Source organism: Habropoda laboriosa, unplaced genomic scaffold (assembly GCF_001263275.1).
Source record: "Habropoda laboriosa isolate 0110345459 unplaced genomic scaffold, ASM126327v1 scaffold87, whole genome shotgun sequence".
Lineage (NCBI taxonomy): Eukaryota > Metazoa > Arthropoda > Insecta > Hymenoptera > Apidae > Habropoda > Habropoda laboriosa.
This window is the reverse complement of record NW_017100209.1, coordinates 312083-326955: the sequence shown is the minus strand read 5'-3', so window position 1 is coordinate 326955 and position 14873 is coordinate 312083. Positions and strand designations below refer to the sequence as shown.

General features: G+C 40.3%; 1 protein-coding gene across 1 annotated transcript in view; it reads left to right on the top strand.

The window, feature by feature from the left end:
- Positions 1-881: 881 nt before the first annotated feature.
- Positions 882-14873, top strand: part of LOC108570726 (Down syndrome cell adhesion molecule-like protein Dscam2) — a 156148-nt gene continuing 142156 nt past the window's right edge. The window contains 1 exon segment of the mRNA XM_017932627.1: positions 882-969. Within this exon segment, the coding sequence (XP_017788116.1) occupies positions 882-969 (88 nt within the window).

Below are 14873 nucleotides of genomic sequence, written 5' to 3'. Positions count from 1 at the left end.
CTAACAGTCGTTACATCGCGCTCACACACACACACGCACAGAGACATACACACGTGGAATAGCGCTAATTGATTAACGGTCAACAGCTGCGGAGGCAGCATGCTAATTCGGGCTGACTCTCGAGCGTGCCGTGCCCGTTAACGCTCTCGTAAAATCTGTTGAACGCGCCGCCGTAATAAGCATTACGTTCCCTCGGCCATTCACTTGAATTTATTGAATAAACGGTCTGGATGTGAATCGTTGTACTATGCTCCTGGTGTCGTCGATGGCGGCCACTTATTCCCGAGAATGCCGATACTCCTTTTCCTTGGAAATTCATTTTTCTCTTCTCTTTCTCTCTCTCTCTCTGGATGAAAAGATTATGTTTCTGTGTTGTTTTTTGTTTTTTTGTGTTGAGAGAAGAAGTGTAAAGTGTGATTTGAAGTTGTTGGTGAATTTGCATAAAATAAACTAAATTTTGCAAAATTTTGTGAAATTTTGTAATTCTTAAAATTTTGTGAAATTTGCTAAAATTTCCTGAAATATGGGAGTTCTATGGTACTTGCGCCCTTTGTGCGAAAAATTAGAAACTCGATTTCCAGGAGAGAAATTTGTGTTCAGAAAAAGCGTCTAAAGAGTGATCTGAAATTTCCAAATTCATAAAATTTTCTGAAATTTTCTAAAATATGTAAATTCTATGGTGCTTCGCACCCTTTGTGCGAAAAATTAAAAACTCGATTTCTAGGAGAGAAATTTGTATTCAGAAAGAGTGATTTGAAATTTCTTAAAATTTCCTAATATTTCCTAAACCTTGCTGAACTTCCCTAAAATGTGCGAATTCTACGATACTCGCACCCTTCTTTGCTCCTCTGTTTAACCAGCTTGTGATTCTCGTTACAGGAATGTTCCGAGAATGCGTTGAATTGATCGCGTTTCGACGAATTTCGGCTTTGGGGATGGATTCGACCGTGGCGTTGCTCCTTCTGACCGGTGAGTGATAACTTTTGGTAAAACTCCTATGGACTTTGGTCGATTCGCGAGGCAGTTACTCGCTGTTACCGTGCCCGAAAATGTTGAGAAGTTTCGCCATTAGCGAACCTTCGTCCGTCCTATCACGGTAGCACAGATCGATCCTTAAATATTTATCCCAGGTGAGAATAAATTGCGCCGTCGTTTCGATGAATTCAGATTACCCAAGTTTTTTAATTCGAACCTTTTTCAAGTACATATACGCAGGCATCCGGTGTGAACGAAGTGTAATGTAGATTAAACGGATGATAAAGCTAACGTAGGATTAAACGGTAATTAAAGTGAGTGTTGCATCGATGGGTTCGAATGAGATTTGTGTTCACTGAGAAATATAATAGCTGTGTAGTAAAAATTTCGAGAAAGTCTCGTGGCTTGCAACGTGCAAAATTTTAACTTTGTTAGAGGAACTGAAAGATTGTTTACAGACCGTCTTCTGGAAGGAAATTCTCTGGTTCGATGATTTGAGAAAAGAAGAGGAGGGAAAGGAAGGAAATTTGTTAGCAGGAGCAGGGAGAAAGAGAGGAATATGGCTGATTGCCAAGGACAATAGAGAAATGGCAGAGTCCTGGTGTGTCCTGCGTGAGGCCTCATTCTCGTTCCTGGACCTCGTACGACCTCTGCACCCTCTGCCTATCTTTTCTTTTTCCCCTTTTTCACCTATGTCTGTCTCTGTTACTGTCCTGCTCTCTCCTTGTCCCTTTTTATATTTTTCTGTACTTCCTCTTTGTATTTCTCTCTCCTGCTCTCTTTTTGTAGTTCTCTTACTCTTTTATTCTCTCTTCTGGTATTTCTCTCCTTTCTTATTCCCTCCTTTTGTAACTCTCTCTTGCTCTCACCTTCTCTCTTTTTGTATTTCTATCTTTCTCTCTTCTTGCATATCTCTCCTTCTCCTACCTTCTTTCTTTTTATTTTTTTCTCTTTCGCTCTTCTTCACCCTTTTTGTAATTCACCTTCTCTGTTTTTAGAATTCTCTTCTCCTCTCTTCTTCGCTCTTCTTGCATATCTCTCCTTCTCCTACCTTCTTTCTTTTTATTTTTCTCTCTTTCTCTCTTCTTCATCCTTTTTGTAATTCACCTTCTCTGTTTTTAGAATTCTCTTCTCCTCCCTTCTTCTCTCTTTCTCTCTTATTCTCTCTTCTTGCATATCTCTCCTTCTCCCACCTTCTTTCTTTTTATATTTCTCTCTTTCTCTCTTCTTCACCCTTTTTGTAATTCACCTTCTCTGTTTTTAGAATTCCCTTCTCCTCTCTTTTTGTATTTCTCTCTTCCTCTCTTATTCCCTCCTTTTATATATCTCTCTCCCTCTCTTATTCTCTCCTTTTGTATTTCTCTCTTTCTCCCACCTTCTCCCTTATCCTCTTACCTTCTCCTTTCTTTAAATTTCACTCCTCTCTCCTTCCCTCTTTGTATTTCTATTTTCTCTCTCTTCTTGTCTCTTTTTCTCCCTGCTCCCCTCGTTTCCCCTCTCTCCCTCCTTCCTCCTCTCGCTCCCACCCCTCTCTCACCGCGATAATAGGCACCGCCATAGGGAAGGGAAGAGAAAAGGGGTTTGTGTATCCTAGGGGACGCGTCCCGTGCTTGAACTGTGTCTAGATTAATGGACAGATAGGGCTCTTATTATATGGGAGGCCTGTAAGACAATGAACTGGCCAATCTGCCATCTTTTTCGAAAGGGCAGGGAGTAATTTGAATTCCGTTTCACGTGGAGAACCGGTGAGCCGTACAGCGATACCATCGATGAGGTTGTTGTGTTGTCCACGGTCCAGCTGATTGGTTTATTGAAAAATTGACGACAGGGGGTAGATGAAGCGAACGATTCTCATTTTTCCCCTTTTCTTTTTGCCTCGAGAACTCGACCGTTCCACGCAAATATCGATCAAAGATTAACGAACAAGGGGATTTAACAATAGCTTGATTAATTCAAACTCGCGTCTTCACAGTAAAACATTGAATTGTCGAGTTGATAATTTCAGATGACACAGAAATGCTTAAATAATAAGAAATAACTAACAAACTGATAAAACGATGCATTTTTAAAATTAGTGTTGCGACCTGATTAGGACGCAACGAAGTCTCGGTTCGGCGGATTATAGTAATAAGCCACTTAGTCACATTTGACCGCCAGACCGAGGTGCCGACCCCCCGTGAACGCATCAGCGCGACACTCGGACAATAGGTCCCAAAAACACTCGGGACCATAAAACATTCGAATTTGTTTACAACACAGTTTTCGTCGACACCACGTTTTCCACCTCCATAACACAACCACCAATCAGAACCAACCTGATGTCTGTATATACACCAACACACCTGAAAACCTTCAATCACTGTAAGACAAGTGCACGAGACATGTCGTCGCGTAACGAACAATCCAAATTCAACTAAACATCTAAAACACATCTAATCGAACCAAGAATTCATCCAAACATCTACAACATCTAAGCAAAATAAAAAACATCTAACCCAACAACGAAGTTTTAATACACCTCGAACCAGCGAGAACAATCATCAACCTGCGCCAGAACTCCTGATCATAAGACTTGATCAAGGTCCACGACGCAACAATTAGCAATCTTTTCTTACTTAAACGTTGGAGAATTTTTAATTTTGAAAAGAGTTAGTCTATTTCTTCAAAAAATAGAAGTTGAATTAACATAAAATTGCATTGTGACAAATTGAGAATTCATTTTTCCTTTAAAAATTGAATGTCTAATTAGGTGTGAGAAAATTATAACATAAATGCTGCAACAATCATCAACCTGCACCAGAACTCCTGATCATAAGACTTGATCAAGGTCCACGACGCAACAATTAGCAATCTTTTCTTACTTAAACGTTGGAAAATTTTTAATTTTGAAAAGAGTTAGTCTATTTCTTCAAAAAATAGAAGTTGAATTAGCATAAAATTGCATTGTGACAAATTGAGAAATTCATTTTTCCTTTAAAAATTGAATGTCTAATTAGGTGTGAGAAAATTATAACATAAATGCTGTAAATTTCTTTTCTTTTACGAAATTCGGAACCAATTACAAACGTATTATAGCGTCGTAACAAACTAAAAAGGAAAAGAAAGCAATCTCAGATAATTCACATTTCTTAATTTGTTTATTTTAAATTTCATTTGCAAGGTTGCATTTTTCCACTTTGTTTCGCTGGTAGAAGGACAGAATAACAACCGTGATATTTCCTAAAATTATTCACCGTTCGTTTATTCAGCCAGATTGAAATAATTCGAACGACACCAGCGTAGATATAATTTACAAGCATACCGTAGATGATAATTTGCGTACTTTTACCCTCCGAATTGAATTTTATTTGCTCGCTGCTTGTTTGTTGTTCTACATTTTAATTAAGGACACGAAGTGTGTTTACGCGCGTCAACTGACGCTTTCGACAGAACTTCGTCTGTGCACCGGTATATGCTGAAAATATCCGCGGTTTCGATGCTTTCTACCTTTTCATTCGCATTTATTTTTGATAAAAAAACAAATGCTTCGCCTCGTGATTAGTTCGGCCTCGATTAAAACGTCGATCGAAAGTTACTGCAATGAAAAGGTAATAACGTGACAATAGCAATAACATAGTTCGTATTGTTGGTACCGATATTTTATCGTTTTTATCTGAAATTCAGTGAAATTTTTCGAAAAGCTTTTATCAGGGGAATTTATTTCAATATTTAATTTTTTATTCCTGGCTTAACAATTTTCAACCGTATTTTGGTATGTGTATGCATTTTTTGGAGTACAGTAGTTTTCTAGCAAATTTTTTGAAATTTTATTGTAGTTTTGCTAAGTACTTTTAGCAATTTTCATCGTGAAATTAGTATCCGTGGTGTTTGTAATTATCGCACGTTTTTGAAATGTCGGTACACTTCAGTGGAAAGTATCACTTTTAGCAGAACTGAACAGAAATATTTCCAAAACACATTGAAAAGTACCAAATTTGTTATCTAAAAAGAACACTCAAGATCAATACCAATATTTCCAAAATATTCCTTTTCAAATACAATAAAAAATACCAAATTTGCCACCTAAAAGGAACACTCAGCACCAACACCAATATTTCCAAAATACTCCTTTCCAAAACACCCAAAAAATACCAAATATGTAATCCGAAAAGAACACTCAACCCCAAAATACAGCAAGAAGTACCAAATTTGTAATCCAAAAAAGAAACACTCAACACCAACATTGCCAAAATATTCCTTTTCAGATACTCCCAAAAACACCAAATTTGTAATCTAAAAAGAACTCTCAATACAAACACCAAAATTACCAAAATACACCCAAATAGTACCAAATTTGTAAACCAAAAAAGAAACACTCAACACCAACACCAAAATACACCAAAAAGTTCCAAATTTGTAATCCCAAAAGAAACACTCAACACCAACACCAACACCAACCATCCACCATCCACAACACGCACACAGCGATCGCTCCACCTAAAGTAACCCCTCGAAAAAAAGATCCCAAAAAACGAAAACAAAAAAGAAAACTGTCCACGACGAGGACAGTCACCGATGTTCACTGACCAGTCACTGATCGATATCTCCAGCGAACCTAACCATCTTTTCCACGGGTCCGGTGTGCACAGACGAGCGAGAAAGAGTAAGAGGGGCTTAAGTTTGATTTGGCAGAGATCGACTCCGCCCTTCTTCTCCCCTCTCTCTTATTTTTTTTTACGCCTACGGTTCTTCACTTCCGGTCTCCCGGTTGGGGAAAAAAAGGGAAAGAAGGATCTGTCGTCTGGTGCGGCGTGAAACGTCCATCGTGTGCAACGTGGATTCCTACGTGTGTAGAGTGGCTACGGTCGATGCAACGACCAAGAGACGAGGAGAAGACCGGGGGAAATAGAACAGGGGAAAGAGAGCAGAGGAGACAACGAGCTCGAGAGCACACCAGAGGAGGTGGGTGGTGGGAGTGAGGGTGATGAGGGGGTGGGAAAAAAGAGGAAGAAGTACGTTTGGTTTGGCAGCGGGCGGTGGGCGTCGAACTCGGGACATCGCGCGCGGATGACGAGTAATCGATCACGAGCACTGTGCCAACACTCCGCGCCGAACAGCTCAGTGATTCTCATTTTACGCTTTATCGGTATCGAGAACAGACTCCGGCGCTGATTGGATACGAACGTCGATGAATTTCTTTAGAACGAGTTTGGGAAATGAAGATTAGGGAGATTTTGAGTGATGGTGGTGGTCCATTGATGAAAGAGACACTGAGCAAGTGGTATGCTCAGTATTCCGTAAGATTTTTGTGGATCTTCCAGGTGAACAGGGTCGGTGTATAAAATTCTTCGATAGTTAAAGGTTTTAATTCTGATGGATTGTGCTCGTTAAATGTAGTTGGCTCGCTAAATGATGGCGTAATTAAGATGGTAATGTTGAATCCTTGAAGAGCATATAAATTACAGGAACGGTTGGACTGGTAAGGTAAGGTTCCTTCCTTTTAGAGAAAACCTGTATTGGACAGTGCGATATGGGATTCTTTATGATACTATACGTAGTCTGTTTCCCTTCAAAATACTCAAAATGTACAGTCTATGAAAGAAATATAGTGACATCGTAACCTGACAGAATCGACAGAAACCTGAGAAGATAAGGGTTTGAATCTTCACTCAGGATTAATTCCTTAATTTACATCTTTGCTACATTTCTTCCATAGGCTATACACTTCATGTAAAAAAATATCCTTCGTGAATTAAAACCTCTATTAACCTGACAGAATCGACAGAAACCTGAAAAGTTAAGGGTTTGAATCTTAACTCAGAATTAATTCGTTAATTTACATTTCCGTTACATTTCTTCCATAGACTATACACTTCGCATAAAAAGATATCCTTCACATATTAAAACCTCTATTAACTTGGCAGAATCGACAGAAACTTGAGAAGTTAAGGGTTTCAATTTTCACTCAGGATTCTTTAATGTACATTTCGCTACACTTCTTCCATAGACTGTACACTTCCCAGAAAAAGTATCCTTCACAAATTAAAACCTCTATTAACTTTGCAGAATCGACAGAAACCTGAGAAGTTACGGGTTTCAATTTTCACTCAGGATTCTTTAATATACATTTCGCTACACTTCCCAGAAAAAGTATCCTTCACAAATTAAAACCTCTATTAACTTTGCAGAATCGACAGAAACCTGAGAAGTTAAGGGTCCAATTTTCACTCAGGATTCTTTAATATACATTTCACTACACTTCCCAGAAAAAGTATCCTTCACAAATTAAAACCTCTATTAACTTGACAGAATCGACAGAAACCTAAGAAGTTAAGGGTTCCAATTTTCACTCAGGATTCTTTAATGTACATTTCGCTACATTTCTTCCATAGACCATACACTTCCCAAAAAAAAGTATCCTTCACAAATTAAATCCTCTACCGATCTCCAGCACATTTTCCAACTTTCTCCGAGTAAAACCTGTTTACAACTCAACATTCCTACAACACAGTACCAAGCACAGATTTCAAGGCCTCCTGAATCATCTAGCTCCGCGTCACGCGACACACAATGAACAGACGCGAACGTGCGTTGACGTGGACAGAGACGCGCGGTAGACAGGCCTATTGATTTCTGATTGAGGCAATCGTCGATGCCAACGAGCATATCGGCCCGGGCTTTTTCACCGTTCGCACAAAGTTTCATGGCAGCGAAGAGGAGCAACGAGAGAGAACAGGCGACGGGTACGGGGGAAATTATCCATTAGGGGACAGCGGAGATGGACAGCGTTGAAATATCGACGAGTAAACGACGGAAAACGGAGAGAGAGAGAGAGAGAGTTGGATGAGGACTCGATTCTCGGCAATGGAAGAGACTCGATACGACGGCAAGAATTTCGTTGAGCGGTTCTTCAAATATTTAAGCGGACCGGTGAAAAAAAAAAGGAAAAAGGAAAGGAAAAGAAACGAGAGAGAAAAGGAGAATGTTGCCTTTATCGGTTAATTTAGGATGAACGGAAGTCAGCGAATCGCTCCGGTCTGAAAACGCTGACGAGTCGCTTGTTCGCTAATTATGACGGTACGCTACGAGCTCCTGAAATTTCATGCTCACCACTTTGTTTTCTTTTTCGCTTCTTTGTCGATGTTGATGAAGAGTTCTGCAAGAGGATATTCTCTGGCTAATTAGTGTTAATTTGATGGTTTCACGAGGGAATGGGAATAGTTGGAATGTGGAAATTGAGTACCTTTTGTCGTCATTTTTCTACGATTGAATTGTGTTCCAATTTTTCTTCACCTTCCCTGTCGATGTTGACGAAGAGTTCTGCAAGAGGAAATTCTCTGGTTAATTTGTGTTAATTTGATGGTTTCGCGACGAAATGGAAATAGTTGAAAATGTGAAAATTGAGTATCTTGTGTGATCATTTTTCTACGATAAACGATGTTGAATTTGTTGCCTTCTTTTGACACATTTCTCTTCAATTTTTTTTTGTCGATATTCCTAAAAAGTTCCACCAGAGGAAATTTTCCCGCTAATTGTTATTAATTCGACGATTTCGCGATATAGAGTCGGTTTAGCGATGATTTTTCTGTGACAACGCCGAACTGTGGTCAGATTTGTGTAAGGGTTGGAGTTTAACGATACCTTTTTGTGACGTGGGTCGAATCTTGATGGTAATTAATGTAGATGTAAATCTGAATTTGAAGTAAATTGACCTGAATTGAGTTTGCCTGGAAAGTAATTTATGTGGGCTTTTGGATGGGCGACGTGAGATGTGAATTATACATGCAAAACTGGATGGAAGTGTGTTAGATGCGAGTGTGCAAAAATTGGAGCAATATTCGTCCAGGAGAAAAGCGAAAAAGTACCTCTCTTACCTGAATTATTCGAAAAATAACACTTGACTGACCATAGATCGACCTCTTCCACTTATTCTATTCGTACTACTGAAATTTCCAAACTCTCTCTCACCCATTCATTTCTGTTTCAACGTTTCTCCCAATATTATCAACTGTAACGACAATTTTCAGCAAAAATCAACAATTCTAATATTCGTTCATACTACTTAAATATTGTTCAAATGAATCATTTTTACTCGTCTCTCCGCTAAATGTCGTTTTATCCTTGGAATAAATAAGCAAACCGTTGTATTACGGTTAAATAAATAGGGAATCTTTCCATTGAGATTCTTCAGGCTGAAAGTATTCGTTGTTTCTTCGTAAACAATAGTTTCGTTCATGCAAGAATTCGAGTTTGCATAAGCCTGGAATTAACGCGTAGCAAAAGCCACACACATATACACTCCAGTGGAATGCACACCGAATAATTTGTCCGCCCTAACAACTTTGTAACGAGCTGAATGAAATATTAATTAATTTCTCGTAGTTAATTAACGAACAATTAAGCTGAAGTACCAGCATTGACGCGGAGCACCAATAATTATACCACTTGCCGCTGTAAAATCCAGCCGGATGAGAAAAAAAACGAAGGACCTTGCTACTCTTCCTCGAATGCATACGCGATTTTTGTTAACTTTCTCTTCTCCTTTTTTTTTTTTTGGGAGTTGCCACTCCGACTGAAACATTACATCGAACGAAGTTGTTGAAACATTTAGTTCGAGGAAGCTTTTGTTCGAGAAAGTAATTGTTGGGAATTAACATATGACCGTTTCATTGGAGACTGAAATTTTTAATTAATCATGAATTTGCTATAATTAGAGTGATGATTGAAATAATGAAAATTTCGTTTGTCAGGGAATATAGTATTGAGTATTTGAAAAGCTTTTCTTGGAGAGAAATTTCGGAACTAGTGTCAGAATGGAGGAGCTAAGTTGACGAGAAGTGTGTCTGACTATAAACGTGGCTGTTCCACTTAAATCGTTCTACCGAAGCGTTCTATAGGTATTGTACTTCAATTATTATCATATTGCAATGAAATTTTTTATAATTTGATATTTCTACAATTATGTTGAACAGTCTCAATCGCACTCGATAAATTTTCAGCACTGTTTCGTAGTTAAATATTAACTTAATTCATATTCACAGTATGCTAATATTTTATATTCTTTTTTCACATTTACTTTATAATAATCATTAACGATATTATACGATCCTGCTTTAGAATCAATACCTAAACACGTAAATAAATGAATTGACCAACACTTCGTTAACAGTGAAACTTAGATACCGAAAAGGACATGGATATGCTCCTCATAAGTGAAACAGCAAATTGTTCACGGTCAAATTAGGCACCACGCTATAAATTCCACCCGCTCTACTCCACTGGTTTATATCGGAATAATAAAATGTACAATAAATTCTACTCGTTCTACCGTCGATTCACACGCGAGGCAAATTACTGTTGGAAATTCACGTGACAGGGAAAAATCGTTAACTACGAACCGCGAGCACTCAACTGGAACGCGTGGAAAATTCATCATCTCATTGACGTCGAAACACAGCTGAGAGCCACGTGCAACCGTGTCCACGATGCTCTCGTGAAAAATACAGACAGCCAAGGCCCTACCCCCTGTGTCCCTGTACCCCTGGCCGTCCTCGTATCGATTTCTACGCCGATGGAGTATCGCGATACTCGCTCTCTGCCTCTCCCCAATCCCACGATCGCCATTCTTTGTGACTCTGGCTGGCGCCCACCTCTCTCGTTGCCTTTTTTCCTTCCTGCCTTTTCGTTCATCCTTCTCTCTCTATATATACACGTATATATTTCTCTCCCTTTCTCTCTCTGGTCGGTTCTATCCCTTCACCTAGTACCGCACGCGTGTTCCTGCATCACCGTGAACGGACATTAAGCGAAGGTACGTGTCCGCTGGAAAATGGACGACTTTACCGTGGCCACGCTCGCTGGATCGCGTCTTTCGCTGTTCCAGAGGATGATGGAGAGGGCTTTTCAGAGTGGAGGGATTTTTTTTTCTCTGTGCTATTTTGAGGAGAATTGGTGGTGGCAGTTTTGTGCAATTTTCCTTTTTTGGGGGTATGGGCGTAGTTTGTTCTACTTTTGGAGGGATTTTTGGGGTGGGTTTAGTGGAGGGATGCTGGAATTTTGGGGCGGATTTATTGGTGGTGGTTGAGCTTTGGAGAGGTTTTCTGTGGTGTGGGATATTTTTGGTAGGGGAGTGGTGGAATTTTGAGATGCATTTTTGGGTATGTCACACTTTGGGATATTCAGTTTTTGAGATTTGGTGGAGGAATGGTGAAATTTTTATGTGAATTTTTTAATGGAGGAATGATGGAATTTTGGGGTGCATTTTTGGGTATGTCACACTTTGGGATATTCGGTTTTTGAGATTTAGTGGAGGAATGGTGAAATTTTGGTGTAATTTTTTTTAATGGTGGAATGATGGAATTTTGGGATGTATTTTTGTATATATCACACTTTGGAATATTCGTTTTTTGAGATTTTGTGGAGGAATGGTGAAATTTTTATGTGAATTTTTTTAGTACAGCAATTGTGGAATTTTAGGATATATTTTTGTGTATATGTCACACTTTGTTACATTCATTTTTGGTGTTCCAGTGAAGAAATGGTGCAATTTTGGTGTGATTTTTTTGATAAAAGAATGGTGACATTTTGCGTATAAGAATGGGGCGTATTTTTGCGTATGTCATACTTTGTGACATTCATTTTTTGGGGTTCCAATATAGGAATGATGAAATTTTGGTGTGAATTTTCTTTTAATGGAGGAATGCTGGAATTTTGGGATATTTCTTTGTACATGACACTTTGTGGTATTTAAATTTTGGAGAGTTTTTCACGTTTTAACGAAGAGATGAACATTTTGAAGGATTTTTCTCTAATGTACTCAATGCGGATTTTCAGGATGTCCGACACATTACAACATTCTTAATTTCTAAAGCAGATATTCTACAAAACACACACGCTTCGACAACATATCCTCGCCTAAAACACCCTGTTTGTCATTTACCGCCTAATTATCCCTATAACAAGCGACGTCGAATTTCATTAAACGCAGCCAATCTCAAACAAACACTCTAATATAATTTGTACCAAATTACCCCAATCATTAATTCGCCGTTCGTTTACAAACAGTCGAACAATTAGCACAATTCTAGTATTACGAACTAACAAACCCTTCCAATTATACAACTTCCATTTCGAATTACCTTCATAAATTGAACATGAAATTCCCGGAATTTCACACAACAATGTCCCACAAGAAATACGACAAAGAGAGAAAAGAAAAATTATTTAAAAAAAACAACTAATCTAACGATTTTCTGGCGAATTATTTCACCCTGATTCACGATGTTTTTCGCGATAAATAATCGCGAGAAGCGACAAGAGGGACGATCGAAATAGCGAAGCGATCGCAAAGAGAAACGGCAGTGACCCGAATACGTTCTATATCGGATCGAGAGTCGAAATTGTTCCGGCTTTCTTTCTCTCTCTCTCTCTCTCTTTCTGACGGCGATGAACCGACGTGATCCTTTCTCTCTCTCTCTCTCTTCCAGTGATTCGAATATAAAACGCAATAATGAAATGACGATTAAAAGAAATAGTGGGAAAAGGGAGAAAAAGAAGGGTTGGGATTTGGTTGGATGAAGGAAGAAAAAAAGGAAGGTTCCTCCTCGTTGTCCGGCTGTCGTGCCTCATTAAAAACGTATTCTTTCGCGAAGCGTAAACGAGGAAAAGGGTAGGAATCAATGGGGAACAGGGACGTGTAACGCGACGGGAAAATGATCCGCATTTTTCTCCTTTTTCGTCATTTAGACGAAAGAGGAGGAACCTACTCTTCTGTTTTACCGGCGAAATGCCACCGTTCCTTTTAGAATATCTTGCGAATTTATGTTTATATACTGGGTGGCTGGAAAATATGGCTGTATAGGATGATTTAGTAGAAGCGGAATATTTTTCGTGAACGTGAATTTTTTCTTCAGGAGAGAATTGTCTTTCTGAAGCAGATGTTTGTCTGTGTTTAATGTACAGGGTGTTTCTTTTGTAACGAACGTCTAAATTATTCGCGGTGGGGTTGAAAGTAAGAAGAATTGACTCAGAGAAGTTTGTATGGTTTGAGGTGTGTTGGACTATTTCTAAGGACACTGTTTAAAATATATCTCGAGGTTTTTTCGAAACAAGGACACTGGGAGGATGTGTCTGGAGTTCGTCTTAGAGTCAAGACACTCTACTCTGCAGTACAATAGTGTGGTGACTGATCCACCGGCGATCGGGTCCGACACGCGTGTGTGGTGCGTACCGGTGCGGCTTGAGCGAGTAAGTGCGAGCGAAAAGCGAAGCGTAGAAGAGGCACGCAGGCCCGGGACAAGAAGGCAGTTGAAGGTAGCGCGCCGAGCTGCTGGACACGCTGATTGGCAAATGCAATTGTTCACCATTAACACATTGAACGCCGGCCCCGTGAAAACGCGGGATTCTGGGTCTATCGCTTGAGCGCCGGCCCCACGATGATGTGGAATTTTTTTTGCTGGTATGGGTGTCTTACACATCGATTTGCATTCACTTGTCGTGGTTACGTCGATCTTCATTTGTTATACTCTAGAAACAAAACGTATACGATGGTTCAGAAACAATCCAGGCAAGAATCACTCTCGAGCAGTGTATTCCGCAGACAGTGTATCTTTCGTACGCTTTTGGTTGAACAGTATAACAAGTCTTATTATTCTGCACCCTTTTACCCATATAATATGAGTGAAATTATTAATGAGTATATTGCTGACTCTCTATTGGATTCTGATATAGAAGTCGAGGACAGTGATGGTGATGTGAGCTGTTCCATTACAGTATTCAAGTGATTCCGATGATTCCAGTGATTGTGAAATTCTTTGGCTACTCATTGATCAGAAACAAGCGAATGAGGCCGGCGTTTGGGCCCTAAGTGGCCGATACGTTGCCGGCGCTCAGGCTTTAAACGTCTCTTAGGTCGCCGGCGCTCAGTGTGTTAACCAATTAGCGTGTCCCAACAAAAATTCCCTCTCACGGACGTCCGAGACGCGACGTCGGAGAGTCAGTCGTCGAGTAGAACCACCACAAGGAGAAGCAAGGAGCAACCAGTTCGATCTACAAGTCCCAATCACATTGGGCGGTCCTTCGAATCATTATCCAGACGGCACAACATCGTGCAAGCACTGCAAGGCTCGAAAGTTCATCGCCACAACCACGGGCATTAACAGATGTTGTAGATGTTTAGCTGAATTTGGATTGTTCGCTTTGTGACTATGTCTCGTGCACTCGTCTTACAGTGATACCTTTTTCCAGGTGTGCAGGTGTATATATAGACATTAAGTCGGTTGTGTTATGGAGGTGGAGTGTTCTCCTATTGGTCGACGAAAGCTGTGACCTTTTTGGGGGACCGAATGTTTTATGGTCCCGAGTGTTTTGGGACCTATCGTCCGAGTGTCGCGCCGGTGCGTCCACGGGGGGTATATTGCGGTCTGCCGAACATCCGCACCTCGGTCTGGCGGCCAGATGTGACTAAGTGGCTTATTGCTGTAATCCGCCGAACCGAGACTTGGTTGCGTCCTAATCAGGTCGCAAATAATTCATCTGTTCGTTCCAAACGAGACACCCAGTAGATCCGTATCGATGCGCGTAACGCATCAACGCGGTGCAACAACCACCGTTAAGATACAACGCGTTCAGAGTGTCATTTACCAAAATCCACGCGGAAGATCGGACATTTCAAACTAACGATCGTCCATGGATAATCCGAACTCGGCTGATCGACGAGTCCTCGAGCGAAAATGATAATGGGATTAGGGGTGTGTGGTAGAGGGAGGGTAGTAACCGGATACCGCGCGCTATCTCGTAAACTAAACGCTTCGATTCCGGAACACGGTCACGTTCCGCCAGTTTCGCTGGGGGCCGAGGGAGTTATGGCAACGTAAGCATTGTCAGCGAACGAACCGCGCGACAGAGAAAGCTTTCCACAC